General features: G+C 44.3%; 1 protein-coding gene across 1 annotated transcript; it reads right to left on the bottom strand.

Moving 5' to 3' along the window:
• Positions 1 to 639: 639 nt before the first annotated feature.
• Positions 640 to 13,325, bottom strand: LOC147342101 (pregnancy-associated glycoprotein 1-like). The gene is made up of 8 exons (XM_086384106.1): positions 13,213 to 13,325; positions 8,343 to 8,458; positions 8,122 to 8,240; positions 6,762 to 6,955; positions 5,769 to 5,840; positions 3,932 to 4,050; positions 3,737 to 3,834; positions 640 to 747 (listed from the first exon to the last, which is right to left on the bottom strand). Exons 1-8 carry the CDS (start codon positions 13,323 to 13,325, stop codon positions 640 to 642), a joined length of 939 nt encoding a protein of 312 aa, XP_086240232.1.
• Between the last annotated feature and the right edge of the window lie 4,995 nt (positions 13,326 to 18,320).

Here is an 18,320-nt window from a genome sequence, read left to right as displayed (position 1 = left end):
TCCCTGCCAGGATGGCTGATCTGGAGCTACATGTGATCTGAGGTGGGTCATTCAGGGAACACCCTTGAACTCTGATGTCTGCAATCTTCTTTCCTTACTAGGTGATGCCTTTGGGATTTAAAACCCTAGGACAGGTAGCTTGGACTCCCTCACTAGGTGTAGAAGCCTTAAGGAAGAAAGTTGCCAGGCTAAGACCATCAAAGAAGTGTGAAGGGAAAGAGTGAGAGAGAGAATTGATGACTCCTGATTCCTTGGGTCCAGTCACTGAAATCTTTGTATTTGCTCTGATTCTTGTGTCCTGGATTCCCAGAATCATTTCAGTGAGTCTCCCTTTTCCTTGAAGCTGGCTAGAGTTGGGTTCCTCTCAATTTTGATTCAGACTGGGTTCTCGATCATCACGATCATTGTATACCTCCCGGACACAAACAGATGCACCCATTTGTTTCAGCACTATTATGAGTTAAACCCTTTATTCTTTACTGAGAATAGGGTGTGCAGACCACCAAATACAGTTCACCCGCATCCTGGGAGGAGTGCTCAAAGGGTGAGTGAATGTATGTTAGGAGCGGCCTTACTGATTCCTGAACCACTCTAAGCATTTACACTGCCCGTGCCAGGCCAGTCCTGTAATTTCCTCGATCAAAGACAGAAATACAGCCTCAGGAAGATGTCACCCAGGATCCAGGTCTCTCTAGATGTCCTTATTGTGTTCTCTTTAAAGGTTGTATAGCAGTGGCCTCTAGAATCCTGGGGGAGTCAGAGACACACACCATTGAGCATGAGCCCTTACCGATGCCTCCCCCCAATAGCCAGAACCAGAACAATTTGTTTTATTTCCCTCTTTTGGTAAGTATCAAGGGGTTTTCTCAGCAGCAGGGGATAAGAGAGTTCAACCAAAACCAAAGAGGGCCAAGACATGAGGTTGCCATGAGGAAGGGTGTGGTGAGTGGAGGACTGGGAGTTGGGGAAACAGAGGAATGAAAAACAACAAAGGAAACCAGAAGGGAAAGAGACACGTGTACCCCAATGTTCATCACAGCACTGTTTATAATAGCCAGGACATGGAAGCAACCTAGATGTCCATCAGCAGATGAATGGATAAGAAAGCTATGGTACATATACACAATGGAGTATTACTCAGCCATTAAAAAGAATACATTTGAATCAGTTCTAATGAGGTGGATGAAACTGGAGCCTATTATACAGAGTGAAGTAAGCCAGAAGGAAAAACATCAATACAGTATACTAACGCATATATATGGAATTTAGAAAGATGGTAACAATAACCCGGTGTACAAGACAGCAAAAGAGACACTGATGTATAGAACAGTCTTATGGACTCTGTGGGAGAGGGAGAGGGTGGGAAGATTTGGGAGAATGACATTGAAACATGTAAAATATCATGTAAGAAATGAGTTGCCAGTCCAGTTTCGATGCACGATACTGGATGCTTGGGGCTAGTGCACTGGGACGACCCAGAGGGATGGTATGGGGAGGGAGGAGGGAGGAGGGAGGAGGGTTCAGGATGGGGAACACATGTATACCTGTGGTGTATTCATTTTGATATTTGGCAAAACTAATACAATTATGTAAAGTTTAAAAATAAAATAAAATAAAAAGAAAAACAACAAAGTCCTACTGTAGAGCGTAAGGAACTATATTCAATATTCAGTGATAAACCACATGAAAAAGAATAAGAAAAAATATTTTTATGTGTATAGCATAATTTTAATGTGTATCACATTGCAATGCAGCAAAACTTAATGCAACACTGATGATCACCCACACTTCAATATAATATTTTATTTTTTTAATTTTATTTAATTTGTAAACTTTACAATATTGTATTAGTTTTGCCAAATATCGAAATGAATCCGCCACAAGTATACCTGTGTTCCCCATCCTGAACCCTCCTCCCTCCTCCCTCCCCTACCCTCCCTCTGGGTCATCCCAGTGCACAAGCCCCAAGCATCCAGTATCGTGCATCGAACCTGGACTGGCGACTCGTTTCATACATGATATTATACATGTTTCAATGCCATTCTCCCACATCTCCCCACTCTCTCCCTCTCCCACAGAGTCCATAAGACTGATCTATACATCAGTGTCTCTTTTGCTGTCTCGTACACAGGGTTATTGTTACCATCTTTCTAAATTCCATATATATGCGTTAGTATACTGTATTGATGTTTTTCTTTCTGGCTTACTTCACTCTGTATAATAGGTTCCAGTTTCATCCATCTCATTAGAACTGATTCAAATGTATTCTTTTTAATGGCTGAGTAATACTCCATTGTGTATATGTACCACAGCTTTCTTATCCATTCATCTGCTGATGGGCATCTAGGTTGCTTCCATGTCCTGGCTATTATAAACAGTGCTGTGATGAACATTGGGGTACACGTGTCTCTTTCCTTTCTGGTTTCCTCAGTGTGTATGCCCAGCAGTGAGACTGCAAGAACAAGTGTGTCCATAGTTCTCCTCATTCCCTGTTTCCTTCCTTCTGACTCCTGCTCCTTGTTTTCTCTGTAGAGAATGCTGGTTTTCCTCCTGTATCCCCACAATCCATACTTTATTTTTAAATTTTATTTTGTATTGGAGTATAGCTAATTAACAATATTCTGAGTTTCAGGTGGACCGTAAAGGAACTTAACCATATGTATCCGTGTATCCTGGTCCCAAAGATACCCCTTCCATCCAGGCTGTCATATAAATGAGCAGAGTTCCCTGTGCTACACAGCAAATTGCTGTTGGTTATCCATCTTAAATAGAGCAGTGCGAACAACACGTTCTTGAAGGCTTAACTCACAAACTCTGTGAAACCTCCTTTGGCCCACACTCACCCTCCTTGGCCACTCCAGGCTTGGTTGGGTAACATAATCTGGTTCCCCATCCCCACTGGTCAGTCCCTAGCCCTCATCACCCCTCGTAAGTCCCCAGTGCCCCAGTGCAGATCACCTTGAGATGCCATTTGCATGGAATGCAGTGCAGTTCTGCCTAGAACCAAGCAACCCTCCATATGGCTCAATGAGCTTGTGGTTTTGGAATTCCTGAAATTCCCTCTCTTCCTCAAAGCCTTCTTTGAGCCCATCAGCCTGCTCTGAACTCTCTCAGGGAGCTGACATGAAGCCTCCACCCTGGACCGGGGCAGAGGAGTCACTGTGCACCCTTTATTCACCTTAGTATCCAACCTCCCCACAGAGGGGACATGTACCCCAACTCACAAAGGAGGCACTGGCCAGAGCAAGGGGAAGATGCAGCTGAGTACTAAGCTGACCATGTAATTTATCATCCAAACCAGAAAAAAACTTGAGAAGGGAAGGCAGACTGTTAACTAATGCCGGGACATCACACTGGGAATGCCCCCAACCATTCTCCTTGTAAGATGGCCTATTTCAGGGACCGCTAGAGCTGACTTCCATGTTCATACAGCTAAAGCTTCAGATTGAATTGAAGCTCTTTGAGGACTGAGGACCTTAGTGTTCCCCTCTCCTTGTGACTCCCACCATGCCAGCATGGTGTGGCGTCTCCATATTTATTTCAGGAAGATCAGTGTCCCAGACGGCACTTTAATCTCAAATGGTTGGTTTTCTGGCAGTCATTGACCCAGCCACAGGTCTCATCAGCATCTGCAATGGTGTGAGATGGCCAGTATAGGGCACCCTCCTCCCAACAGCAGCCCATGGGTTGCTGCAAGCCCCAGTTTGAGAACCACCCCTCAGTGTTGTCCCCTCACCTTGAGGATGTAGGCTCGTGCTGGCATCGGGTAGTTGATGCCATTGATGGTGAAGATAATAGAGGGCAGGATATTACCGCAGAACATGAAATGTAGTGCTGTTAGAGAGAGAGGGAGAGAGGTTCATCCTGGAGATCCATGTTGTGTGTGGAGACTGGGCATGACCCTTCACCTTCGAACCCCGTGACGTGGCACCAATGAGCTTCTGTATGTTATTGACCAGTCTTCTTTGGCCTTTGATCAGTGCTGTTCCGGTGTCCACAAAGGCCTCACAGCCTCCAGAACAAGAAATAACCTTTCTTTTCATGGAGATGCTGAGAAATAGTGGAAGAAAGAGGGCATCAAGGTCACTCTGAGTCTCACCAGAGCTGCCCCCTTCCTGACTGTCTCCTAAACAGCCCTTTTTCTCTTGCCTTCTTTTTCTTTGCTCTGGACACAGCACCTTTCTTGACATCCTTGAATGCAGTACTTGAATACACCAGGATCTTTTGCACCTTGACAGAGGCTGGTCTTCCTTCCTAGAAGACTCCACTCCACTTTGACTAGCAAATTTCTTCTCATCTTCCAGATTCCACCTTAATTATATGGTTATTGAGAAGTCTTTTCCCCCGTGTATATCAGTCTCCTGTCTTGGTCACTCTCTGTAGACCCTTCCTCATGTCTGCTACTGCTGCTGCTGCTGCTGCTGCTAACTCACTTCAGTCGTGTCTGACTCTGTGCAACCCCATAGACAGCAGCCCACCAGGCTCTGCCATCCCTGGGATTTTTCGGGCAAGAGTACTGGAGTGGGTTGCCATTGCCTTCTCCTCCTCATGTCTAGCATGTATCAAAGTCACAATTCACTATGTGGGTGAGTCACTTCATGTACATCTGCCTTCCTAGATGTGAGGGCAAGTTTTATTCTTATTGTCTCCCTGGCACAAGTGCCTGGCACACAGTGGATGCCCAATGCTTGTCTGTTCAATGACTGAATGAAGACTGAGAAAACAATAAGAAACTTCCAGAGAGCTGTATCTGGTGGGGAACAAATAACGGATAGCACACAGAGTGAAGAAGGAGATTCACAGGGGCAGCAGATCTCATAGTAGGGGGAGAAAGGGGCTCCTCTGGGAGAGGGTGTCTCCCAGAACTGCTCCTAGAACCAGCTCAGACCCTGAGACCCTGACCAGGAAATATATAACTAGCCCACAGAAACTCCAAAGGACAGGTCAGCTTTTGTCTGACAGTCTCACACAGAAACCTATCAATTGTGCCTCTTGTCCTCAGGTCACTCCTGGATCCCACCTTCCTGATTCTCTTATAGACCCCCCCACTGTGTGCCCAGGTATGTGGGGTGTCTTTTTTATTAGTTGCTTTCACGTCTTAAGACTGCAGCCAACCTCTCTCCACTGCTGGGTAGCTGCTCCCTAAGGAGACCAGTTTTCCCCATTTGCTCAGAACTTTCCCTGTTCTTAAACAGACGTTTATCTGTACTGAGAACTTCCTATGTCTTTGGTAGCCCTGGATTGTTGGTCATCTTATCATAACTCTGTCCAGGCTGCTGAAATTCTCCCTGATCGTCTGTTCACCACACTGTAGAGTCCTCTAACCATGCTCCCCATCTCAAAGGGCAGTGGACGCTGCTCTCTCCCAGCTGCACAGACCTCTCTGGACCCTTTTAGGACCCTGGTCAGAGCCATGCTCAGAAGGCCTGGGGATTATGAACCCATGGGTTTTTTGTGTATCTGTGTGCTTGTGTGTTTGTTTGTATGTGTCTCTGAGTGTGGTTGTGTGTCTCTGACTACCTATGCATGTTTATATGTGCCTCTGTGTATGTTTATATGTCTGCTTGTGTGTTTCCATGTGTCTGTGTGTCTGTCTGTGTCATTGTGGGTGGTGTATATGTCTGTGTGACTATGTGTCTGAGATTGCATTTGTGTGTGTCTGCCTGTGTCCATGTACAGTAGTGGGGGGATCATTTGGACTGACCCTCAGAGGGAGAGGCTTACCGGTCCATGTGTACACTCCAGTCGCCTACTTGAATCAATGGTACCAGTTGAGCTCTGCCTTGTAGTAGTGGTGGTCCACCCAACCAAACATCACCGCATTGCCCTCCCGCTTGTCTCTGTAGAGAGAAGAGAGGGGGGACCCTTGGACGACAGTAAAAACAACACTGTCTGAGAGCTGTGCTTGTCCACCCATCAAGGCCCTAATAAGGTCCCCACGTACAGATGCAGAAATAGAGTCTAGGAGCGATTGAGATCTGGACTGAGGTCTGTTACTGGCTAGTGAGTGGTACAGAGGAGGTTAGAAGCTGAATCACTTGGCTAGGATCCACCCACTAATGTCTTCTGAAGACACTCTGGGCCTCCAGGCACCTGAATGCTCAGACACACTCGGAGGACAGGGTGCTGAAGTGTTTTGCTTTCCCCTTATCCACCTTGTCATTTTTCAGGAAAATCAAGGCCTGGGAGTTCTAAGGGTGTGGGTTCAGGTCACCAAGAGTTGGCTCCACTGGCCTGTGACCTCTACTGTCCAAAGGGCCCCACACTCAGAAGGGACCCCCAACTCTGCTCTCCCTGTCTTGAAATGCATAATATTTCTTGAACAAGAGTTCCAGAGTTTTGTGTCCCACACTCTCGTTTTTCACTGGAACTTACAAATTTGGTAGCTGGTCCTGGGCTCCCAGTGAAATGCTAATGAGGAAGGAAAGATATCCACCATCCTTCTCCTTAGTTCTTTATCAAATACACAAGCAAATCCTAATGCCTTTTATTCAACATGCTTCCTGTTGCCTTCCATTAGCCTTCCTCCTCACACACCCATGGAGAACAATTTACTGATCTTGAGCCCAGGAGTAGGGTGTGTTCCAATAAAATGTTATTTATAAAAGCCAGTGGTGAACCCAGATAGGGCCCTGGGCCATAGTTATCCTGGGTTAGATTCTCTCTCAGGATACTTCTTTATCAAGTGTTCTATAATATTCGTGCAACTGAAAGCATCTTACAGCTAATTTGGATAAAGTGATTGTCCATCTCAGACTTACTTGCTCAAGTAGAAGGCAAAAACAGGCTCAGAAATGGCACCTTCATTCTTCAGGTTGTCAAAGATGGGGATGGCTCCAGAGAAGGACATGTTTGGGTAGTTCAAGCCCAAGATGCCATCAAAAGGTATACCCTCAAACCCAGATTCTGCCAGGCTTATACAGAATGGCTGGTCAGTACTTACAAGGTCCCCAATCTGTGGGAGAGAAGAGTGTTCCCGCTTACAGATACATGAAGTGGGCTAGAACTGGGCTGGGGTGCATTGCCACTAGAACCTCAGAGAAGAATTGAGGCTTGGCTCTGTCTTCAGTGGCCCACAGATGGTTAGACCAAGCTGGGAGGGGAATTTGGGTTCCACTTGAGAGAGGCTGTGAATTTTAAAACATCTGCCCCTCTGAAAAACACCACCTGAGTGAGTCAAATTGGCCTCGTGGCTTCTGTACAGGTGTGGCAACCAAGTCAGGCCAGGACCCATTGGCGCTACCTTATGGGCAAACTGAGTAGAGAAAAACATAGCCTTCTCTTTGGCATCACTGTGACCTGATGACAAGAATGGACTGCATTCTCTGTAATGTACTGTGGATTCTGCATCTGTCCAGGAAGACAGAAGCCGAAAACACAATCTTGCTGGCAGGGTTCTATGAAAATTACTGCCTGGGGAATTCACCTTTGGGGATATGTGTATTTTTCTGTGAGTGTGTATGAGAGAGAAAAAGAGAGGGGAAACTACTCAAGTATTTTGGGGGAGGCAGGCCATAGGTTAATTAGACTCTCAAGGGTCCTCTAGAGTGAGAACTCATTTATCAGGCCCCTTGACTTCTCAGGCCTCCAGTTTCCCACTCTGGATACCTGAAGCCCTTGACTACCCCCTGGGTCCCCAGATCAGTTTTATCCTGTCCCCAAACACCCCACAGCAACTTCAGTCCTGAAAAGCCAGCCTAACTCCACCTTTTACCACATGTGTGCACTCAGTAAGGCCCTTGCTGTCTGCACCTCAGTTTCTTCATATGTCTCATGAGCTAATCAAAGTAACTGCTGTGTGGAGCTGTTGCAGGACTAAACTGAAAGCGCCTGGAACACTCTGTGAATATGTAAGTGGGTGCTTTTTTCCCCCTCTTCTCACTCCAAGCAAAATGACCCTTGAACTGCTCATGGGCAGTGGAGCTGCAAGTCCACACCTCAAGCCACTCTCTGGGTTAGCTAATCTGTTTGCTCATGTGTCACCACGGGCACTGTCTCCCCAGATGCAGGATCCTGTGGGTAAGATGGCCAATATCTATGGGAGTTAGGCTAAGAAGGGTCCTGCATCTCTTTTGCAAGCAGGGATCACTCCCTAGCCAGTCCTGACTCAGCATTTGTTACCCGAACTGTGTCATAAACAAGAAGTCCTTTCATCCTTCCAGTATGGTACTTGATGTTGAAGACCTTTTGGGTATGCTGGAAGGTGGAAGACCAAAGATGTATGAACATAACCTTTGTAGCTGCAGACACAAGAGATGAGTGTCAGTCATCAGGTGCCAAGGGTGGAAACAGGGCAACAGGGCAAGTGAAGGATGGTTCTGGTAGGGGGTGTCTGTACTCACCACAGGCTAGACTTAGGCAAAAGATGGAGGGCACCCACAAATCAGATGAGCCTATGTCAAAGACAACATGGAATTCCTGAAGGGGTTCCAATGGTGATGTTACCCACATAGAGCATCTACAGTGAAAAGGAGGGAGTAGGTTAGTACAGAAGTGGCTACCCTCTATTCCCACACTGATGCCTCCCTCTGGGTGTCACATATCTCTTGAGATCACTTTCTAACCACCGTGCAGCTCACAGACTTTGGTCACAGAGATGTCTGCATTTGATATATTTTTCCTGTGTTATGTTGTATGCAGTATATTGATTCTATGACCAGGCATTGAAGTGGTACCTCCTGCATTGGAAGCGCAGAGGCATAATCACTGGGTCTCCAGGACCACTAGACACCCAGGGAAGTCCTGGTGACTTCATTTGAGAAGGTCTGTAGTCTCTTCAATCCCAGCCTCAGCGCCCCCTTCTCCAGGAGGTCCTTCTGGATCAACCCCAGCCACTCCCTCTATCAGACCACATCCAATCAACTCCACACAGGTGACCCTTTCACTTGACATGTATATACCCTTTGCCTATCTCTCAGGCTGGCATGGGCATTCTTGAAGACAATTAAGCCCTTTGTCTAATCTAAAAACAGTAACCACAGTGTTAGATTCTTATGGCCTTACATGGAATATGGGCTCAGTAACTTACTGCTGTGGTTCTTGCATCTGTGGAAACTGAATTCCTTTGCCAGGGGAGTCACAGTTGCTTTGCAGTTGGTTCTACCTTTTAATCATTGATGGCTCACTCTTCATCTGTAACTGAGTGGTTCACATAGCTTGTAAGGAACAATCACCCTCAAACTAATGACACATCTTTGACACAGAAATGGATGTTTACCTGCCACCTGATAATTGCTGGGCTCAGTCACCAAGACCAACAGTTGAGGATGAGAGTGCCTTCTCCTCTGGGTGGGGTCCCAGTTTTCCAGTGTCTCTGCCTCCTGCATGAACCCCAACCCCAGCATCCCACCAGGCACCTCCAGATGCGCCTCAGTGCTAAGCTAGAGTACCAGGGGGCGCTGTGGAGCACCATCCTCCCAAAATACTCACATCCATGATGTTTCTCAGTGGGTGAATAGTTAGATTTGAGCCACAAGAAGAAATCTGGAACAGCCGGTAAGCATGTACCTTCACAAAATTGTTCAGCGTGTTTTTTCCACTGCGGGTTTTTCTTATGGTCTTCACTCGCCTTAGAGGTATTCTTTCACGGAGCATTTGACAAAGAAAACAAAGAAGATGCTAGAATTAGCTGTCAGTGTTAAGGTATAACTGTCATTGTAATGGCCCTGTGTATTTTCTAATCATTTTTATGAGGCACATTATTATCAGAATTTAATTCATATGCCATGGCAAAGACATCCCTTTGAATACAGGTTCTGTTCTGCAACCTTGGGTAAGCCATATGACCATGTGGTGTCTCAGTATCCCCTTCAGTAAAATGGTGGAATGTAACAATATAAACCCTCCAAATAGAATATCTTGGGGATAACTGAAGTGATGGATATAAGGTACCCGATAAATAGGAAGTCTCAACATGACAGCCATTAGCATTGCTGTTGCCATCCCACACTATCCTTCTCATAGAACCTCAGGGAAGGAGGTAGAAGGGGGACTCTTATCCTCTTTTACAAGGGAGCAATTTGAAATGCAAGAAGTTTCTGAGTTGGCTGTGGTCACACTGCTTGTCAGATATAAAACAGTGTATATAAAACAGTGTATCTTTCTCCAAGTTGAAAGGCTTAGTTTCATTTCCCTTTCATTTCCCTTTCACATCTATACATGGCCACTGGAAAAACCATAACCTTGACTACATGGATATTTGTTGACATAGTAACGTCTCTGCTTTTCAATATGCTTTCTAGGTTGGTTACAACTTTCCTTCCAAGGTGTAAGTGTGCTTTAATTTCATGGCTGCAATCAACATCTGCAGTGATATTTGAGCCCAGAAAAATGAAGTCAACCACTGTCTCCACTGTTTTCCCATCTATTGGCCATAAAGTGATGGGATTGGATGCCATGATCTTAGTTTTCTAAATGTTGAGCTTTAAGCCAACTTTTTCACTCTCCTCTTTCACCTTTATCAAAAGGTTCTTTAGTTCTTCTTCACTTTCTGACATAAGGATGGTGTCATCTGCATATTTGAGGCTATTGAAATTTCTCCCGGCAATCTTGATTCCAGCCTGTGCTTCCTAAAGCACAGTGTTTTCATGATGTTCTCTGCATATAAGTTAAATAAGCAGGGTGACAATATACAGCCATGACATACTCCTTTCCTATTTGGAACCAGTCTGTTGTTCCATGTCCAGTTCTAACTGTTGATTCCTGATCTGTATATAGGTTTCTCAAGAGGGAGGTCCGTTGGTCTGGTATTCCCATCTCCTTCAGAATTTTCCTCATTTTATTGTGATCTACACAGTCAAAGGCTTTGGCATGGTCAGTAAAGCAGAAGAAGGTGATTTTCTGGAATTCTCTTGCTGTTTTGATAATCCATCGGATGTTGTCAATATGATCTCTGGTTCCTCTGACTTTTCTAAAACCAGCTTGATCATCTGGAAGTTCATGGTTCATGTACTGCTGAAGCCTGGCTTGGAGAATTTTAAGCATTACTTTACTAGCGTGTGAGATGAGTGCAATTGTGCTGTAGTTTGAGCATTCTTTGGCACTGCCTTTCTTTGGGATTGCAATGAAAACTGACTTTTCCAATCCTGTGGCCACTGCTTAGTTTTCCAAATTTGCTGGCATAGTGAGTACAGGACTTTCACAGCATCATCTTTCAGGATTTGAAATAGCTCAATTGGAATTCCATCACCTCCACTAGCTTTGTTCATAGTGATGCTTCCTACGGCCCATTTGACTTCACATTCCAGGATGTCTGGGTCTAGGTGGGTGATCACACCATCATGATTATCTGGGTCATGAAGATCTTTTTTGTACAGTACTTCTGTGTATTCTTGCCACCTCTTCTTAATATCTTCTGCTTCTGTTAGGTCCATACCACTTTTGCCCTTTATTGAGCTCATCTTTGCATGGAATATTCCCTTGGTATCTCTAATTTTCCTGAAGAGATCTCTAGTCTTTCCCATTCTATTGTTTTCATCTATTTCTTTGCATTGATCACTGAGGAAGGCTTTCTTATCTGTCCTTGCTATTCATTGGAACTCTGCATTCAAATGGGTATATCTTTGCTTTTCTCCTTTGCTTTTTGCTTCCCTTCTTTTCACAGCTATCTGTAAGGCCTCCTCAGACAGCTGTTTTGCTTTTTTGCATTTCTTTTTCTGAGGATGGTCTTGATTCCTGTCTCCTGTACAATGTCATGAACCTCTATCCATAGTTCATCAGGCACTCTGTCTATTAGATCTAGTCCCTTAAATCTATTTCTCACTTCCTCTGTATAGTCATAAGGGATTTGATTTAGGTCATACCTGAATGGTCTAGTGCTTTTCTCCACTTTCTTCACCTTCAGTCTGAATTTGGCAATAAGATGTTCATGTTCTGAGCCACCCTCAGCTCCCAGTCTTGTTTTTGCTGACTGTATAGAGCTTCTCCATCTTTGGCTGCAAAGAATATAATCAATCTTATTTTGGTGTTGACCATCTGGTGATGTCCATGTGTAGAGTCTTCTATTGTGTTGTTGGAAGAGGGTGTTTGCTATGACCAGTGCATTCTCTTGGCAGAACTCTATTAGCCTTTTTTATATATATATATAAACAGATAAGAACAGATTTATTTTAAGACCATATAAACATCCTAAACAGTTTCGCAAAGTCCAATAAAATTGCATGTAAACAAATCAAACACAATTTCACTCAATAGCTCTATTAGCCTTTGCCCTGCTTCATTCTGTACTCCAAGGCCAAATTTGCGTGTTACTCCTGGTTTTTCTTGACTCATACTTTTGCATTCAAGTCCCCTAAAATGGAAATGACATCTTTTTAGAGTGTTAGTTCTAGAAGGTCTTTAAGGTCTTCATAGAACTGTTCAACTTCAGCTTCTTCAGCATTACTGATCTGGGCATAGACTTGGATTACAGTGGTATTGAATGGATTGCCTTGGAAATGAAGAGGTATCATACTGTCATTTTTGAGATTGCATCCAAGTACTGCATTTCAGAATCTTTTGCTGACTATGATGTCTACTCAATTTCTTCTAAGGGATTCCTGCCCACAGTAGTAGATATAATGGTCATCTGAGTTAAATTCACTGATTCCAGTCCATCTTAGTTCTTGAATTCCTCGAATGTCTATGTTCACTCTTGTCATCTCCTGTTTGACTACTTCTAATTTGCCTTGATTCATGGACCTTACAATCCAGGTTCCTATGCAATATTGCTCTCTACAGTATCTTATTTTGCTTCAATCACCAGTCCCACCCTCAACTGGGTGTTGTCTTTGCTTTGGCTGCATCCCTTCATTCTTTCTGGAGTTATTTCTCCACTGATCTCCAGTAGCATATTGGGCACCTACCGACCTGGGGAGTTCATCTTTCAGTGTCCTATCTTTTTGCCTTATCATACTGTTCATGGGTTCTCAAGGCAAGAATACTGAAGTGATTTGCCATTCCCGTCTCCACTGGACCACATACTGTCAGACTTCTCCACCATGACCTGTCCATCTTGGGTGGCCCCACAGGGCATGGCTCAGTTTCATTGAGTTAGACAAAGCTATGATCCATGTGACAGATTGGCTGGTTGTCTGTGACTGTGGTTTCAGTCTGTCTGCCCTCTGATTCCCTCTCTCACTCTCATTGCCTACCCTCTTATTTGGTTTTCTCTTACCTTGGACGTGGGGTATCTCTTCATGGCTGCTCCTGCAAAGTGCAGCCGCTGCTGCATACCTTGGAAGTAAGGTAGCTCCTCTCAGCTGCTGCCCCTGATTTGGACGTGGAGTAGTTCCTCTCTGCCGGGCTTCTGCACTGCCGTTGCAGATGCCATGCATCTGCACCGCCATCGCAGCTGAGGCGAGCAATAATTCAACAACTTATTGTTCCTCATATTGTTTCTGTTATTGTGACTTAGTCATATGTATGTTAACAAGTAAAAGCAAGACAATAATTTAAACTAATGTTTTGAACTAAGACTTTCAGTGGCTAGAAAAAACAATTCACACATAACATAAAAAAGTTTAATTCAAACTGTGCTGTCTTAAATCTTGAACTGAAAGCATAAGTTTGTACCAACTAATTATATTCCTTTTTATTTTAATTTTTAAGGAAAATGGGTACTTCCTACACTGACCACTGTAAAGCCTAGGAGCAATGACAACTTGATAACAGTGACTATTCTGAGGTCTAACATCTAGTTTCTAAATACATTTCCCATCAGACAATGCATGGTTTCTTAAAGAGATGGCTGATTTCAGGACTGGATAAAGAAATGCACAGAATAATCTTGGGAATCTTGAAGGACCAGAAAGCTGAGGGACTTCAAAGACCAATGGGGACTGGACAGAAAGTTAAGGAATCCAAATGAAAAGGCCAAACACCTACCAGTTTTTGGGCAGAATGATGTTTCTGCTTCTCAACACACTGTTTAGGTTTGTCATAGTTTTCCTGCCAAGAAACAATCACCTGATTTCATGGCTGCAGGCACCCTCCACAGTGGTTTTAGAGGCTAAGATGAAGAAATCTGTCACTGCTTCCACCTTTTCTCCTTCTATTTGCCATGAAAGATGGGGCTGGATGCCATGATCTTAGTTTTTTAATATTTAATTTTAAGCTGTCCGAATGTGTTTAAATGTTAATAGGCAACATCTAATTTGTCAGTGTGATGGATTCCTAGGTCACCAACTCACCATTCTGAGCACTGAGAAAGGAAAATAATCATCAATATTTACTCTATTTTTGTTTCTGTTAAACTTAGGTTATGTAACTGCAAACAGTTCCAGGAAAACAAGCTAGACTGCCCCTTCTGGGGGTGATGAGAGAGTGATGGAGAGCAGCTATAATACAGATGGAACCTCACTCACTGGCCTGCAGCTAATCTCCTGCTGTGGAGGTCTGGTTCCTAATAGACCCAGGACTGGTACTGGTCCTGACCCACCGTGCTGGTATTGTGGACTCCTGCTCTAAACCCAATAGTGGGACATTCTGTAAGACAAACCACCCTGCTTCTGCCCAGTTTCTGAACAAATAAATGGCATTAAACGTGGGAGAGAAACAGTTATTTCATCTTAAAAGAGAACAACCAAGTGCATCATATGAGTACATTCTTTCAATAAACTGTGAAAAGACACCTCCTTTTTTAGAACCAGGGAAATTTGCACATGGACTGGACACAAAATATTCATTTTATTGGGGAAAAAAAGAGCATTTTTTTCATATCCTATCATTCTACCAAAAATACTCATTATACACATTTTGTGAAATGTTCATCTTTTCCCAAAATACTTCAGGAAAAATAAATAAGGGGTAAAAGACAGAATGAAATGATGGTCTCTCTTGAATTAAAAGAGATACCTGCTACATGATTCATAGCTGCTATGGATGAATTGTGTCCATCCTTGACTCCCAATGTGATGGTATTAAGAAGCAGGGTATTTGGGAGGTACCCAGGTTAACATGGGGTTTTGATGGTGGTCCCTCATGATGGGATTATCCTCTCCCTCTTTTTCTCTCTTATTCTCCCTCTTCTTCCTTCCCTTCAACCACCACATGTGAGAACATAGCAAGAAGAGAAAGACTGATGCAACTCAAGAATGTCTTCACCGGTAATTCAATTGGCCATCACTTCATGTTGCAAAGTCTCCAGTCTATGACAACCTGTGAGACTAAAGAGGTTAGTTTTGTAGTTATTTATGCCAAATATGAAATATAGGGTTCATGACACTCTTCTTTCTTATATTTGTTATGTTTGAAATTGTTTTGCAGTAATAAGTTTATAAAGAGTCCATTTTGCAGTTTCTGTCTTAGCAATACACATAGGAGCCCAAGATAACAGATTCAGGCAGGTCCCCAATGAATGAGTGGTTGGAGGACTACATGGTCCTTACCCCAACTCATCTCTTGTCATCTGGAAATTGTCCCCCACACCTGATACCCTTAATGTCCCCCACCATCTGCATCTCCATTACCCTGCAAAGCTGAGTCATCTAGTTGGAGATGTTGATGATTCAGGGCAGGGTCTGTAAATAGACGGAACGCAGATATTTTTAGAAAGAATGAACTGGGCAGACCCGTCTTGGTTTTCCATTCTTTAGTGCAATCTGCAGGTGAGGGATTGGGCCTGGGTAAGGAAGGAGCCACAAGTGGGACTGCATAGATATCTACAAGTAAAGGGAGTAGGAATTCAGAACCCAGTAACCAGGAGGTGGGCAGCTTGTACAGGACCCAGGAGGGAAAGAAGAAGCACTGGGGAAAGAATAGTGCCTACTTGAGGGCCAGACCTTATTGAGTCTTTTGTTTAAACTTGAAGGTCACATCCTTCCTGCTGGAATTCCTGCTCCAGAGGTGGAGGGGAGAGAGCTGTACTCACTCCTAATGACTCACGAGGAGAGGGCCTCCCCCAGAGGCCCTTTGATTCCACTCTAACTGTGAGTATCATCCCAAGCCAGAGAGCAAAGGGCAGGTCATCCAAAAAATGACCTACTTTAAATAATATTTAAAATATTACAAAATCTGTTTAAGAGTCCTGGCATATCTAGTTCCCATAGTTTTTTAGGACAGATGATTCATTAGCCTAACTTGGGTTTCTGCTGAGGAATCTACAAGCTTCCCCACTGGTAGCTTCTGACTTATAAATACCTGATCTCATCCCACAGAACCCAAATGATCGTATATTCCAATGAGCAAGGCTTCTAAGGTCCTCAGTGTCACAGCAGCTGTGTGCCAAGTGGTCTACCACTCCCAGTCCTGAGCCCAGGACCCGTGAACATCACCAGACAGTTACAGCCCCCTGCCCACCAGAGGCAACCTCAGCATCCTCAGCAACACCCACCCCTGAGCCACTTGTCCACTGATTGGCACTGAGCTTCAGTCTGGAATAAGTGCTCTGTAGCAAGTCCAGCCTCCCTCATCCAAGAGATGGGAAACTGAACTCTGGGGTGTATGACTCACCTTAAGGCTGCAGGTAAGTTAGTGAAGACTTGGGACCCAGGAACTCTGGTTCCCAGGCTAGGAGACTTCCAGGAAGGGAAAGATGAAGAAAGCTCAATTGCATCCACCGCTGGGTAGCTCTCAGATGTCTGCAAGCACCAGAGTGGAAGTTTCTTTCCCGTTGCCCCTCAAGTCTGGTTCTGATTTTATTAGCAGACTTACCTCCATGTAGAAGCAGGAAAGCAATATTCAGGGCTGTTTCTTCTTGGTTCCAGGAACAGTGGGAGAGCGCCAGCTGTAGTGACCCTAGGAGGTAGTCGTGAAGGTGGTGACTGACTCACTATCAATTCCGAATCCAAAGAGCTTCCACTCCTCCTTCACACAAGACAGACCCTTGGCTGACTGGGTAACATGAACCTGCATTCAGAGCAAGAAGCATTCTCTTCTTAGCCTTCTGGAAAGGATAAGTGCCTTATGTTTCCTCTGGGAACCCCTGCCTGAGCGAGGTTGGGGTCTGAGACTAGCCTGAATGCAGGGGATGTGTTCCCTATTTTACGCTCCAAATAGACCTTGGAGATTCAATGGCCTTGAGAGAATTGCAATCACCCTTATATTTTATAGGGACTTTGCTTTATGAATCTGGTTGGAGAAAAAGGACAGAAACACAGGACAAGGCTATACATCTCTGGGTCCCAGCTGACTGTGAGTTGAGTTCCAGCCACCAGCCTTCACAGTCAGGTGCTTATGTAATTCACAAGCCATATTTGAAGACAGAGTAGAGGAAAGAGTTTTTGGGCAGAGAGCAGTGTGGTCAAAGAGCCATGGGAATCACACGGGGCAAGATGAAACAAGAGTCATTACTTATTTCTTTGCTCTATCTGTTCCTTGGTGTTTCTACTCCTGAGAACAAGTACATGGAGATAGTCAGAGGCACTTGTGCTGCCCCTGGCACCTGATGCCCCTGGTAATAATCAGTTTGTGTAAATGTCCCTGAACCAGAGCATATTCAGCCTCGTGATAGCCCCAGGTTCTCCCTTGTTGGGAAGGCTGACATGCCTCATTGTTTCTAACTCACAACTGAAGCATGGGATGAGGTATGGTTGTTGTCCTGTAGCCAAGTTCCAAACATGACAGGAAGGTTGGCAATGGAAAGGTAGCCATTTATTAAGCTTGGTTACCTTGGTTCTTAGCAGGGGTAATTCCCACATCTAGAATGTTTTTCTCTCAGCTTTCTGCATGGCTGTGTCTTTCTCAACATTTACCATCATCTCAAATGAGTCTCTCTCAGGTGTTTTTTCCCTGGCCACTGCACTCTCACAAGCACAAAAAGTGCCTAGACACATCCCTCCATCAAAATAATAATTATAGTTACCAAAGTGGAAAGGTGGGAGAGGGATAAGTTGAGAGTTTGAGATTAATATATGTATACTACTTTATTTAATAGCTAACCAACCTACTGTACAGCACAGGAATTCTGATCAGTAGTCTATAATATCCTGAATGGGAAAAGAAGCTAAGAAACAATGGGTACATGTGTATATATAAGGGAATTAATTTCACATACAACTAATATTAATACAATGCTGTAAATCAACTACACTCCTATATAACTTAAAACCTGAATTTTTTTTTAATGCTTACATGTAGAGAACCATGGAGTTTTTTAGACTCACAGGATTTCAGATATGATGCTGGAGATGGGAGACTCGGTACAGAAATCTAGACATTATCTGGGGTTGCATTTTCCTGAGCTTTGGTGTCTTTTGCTTCTAGTGTCACCTTTAATTTGTCTTTGAAGGATCTAATACAAGGGCTTGGAGACACCAGCTGGGTGTTAGTTGAAGGATGAGAGGGAGTCGCTAGTGGGAGAGTGAAATCCCAGATCCCTAGCCTTGGGTTGAGGAATGTTTCAG

This window comes from Bos grunniens, chromosome 29 (genome assembly GCF_055505025.1).
Source record: "Bos grunniens cultivar Pamir isolate PY7600 chromosome 29, Bosgru_T2T1.0, whole genome shotgun sequence".
Classification (NCBI taxonomy): domain Eukaryota; kingdom Metazoa; phylum Chordata; class Mammalia; order Artiodactyla; family Bovidae; genus Bos; species Bos grunniens.
Note: the sequence above shows the minus strand (reverse complement) of the source record. Positions and strands in the feature narration are given on the sequence as shown.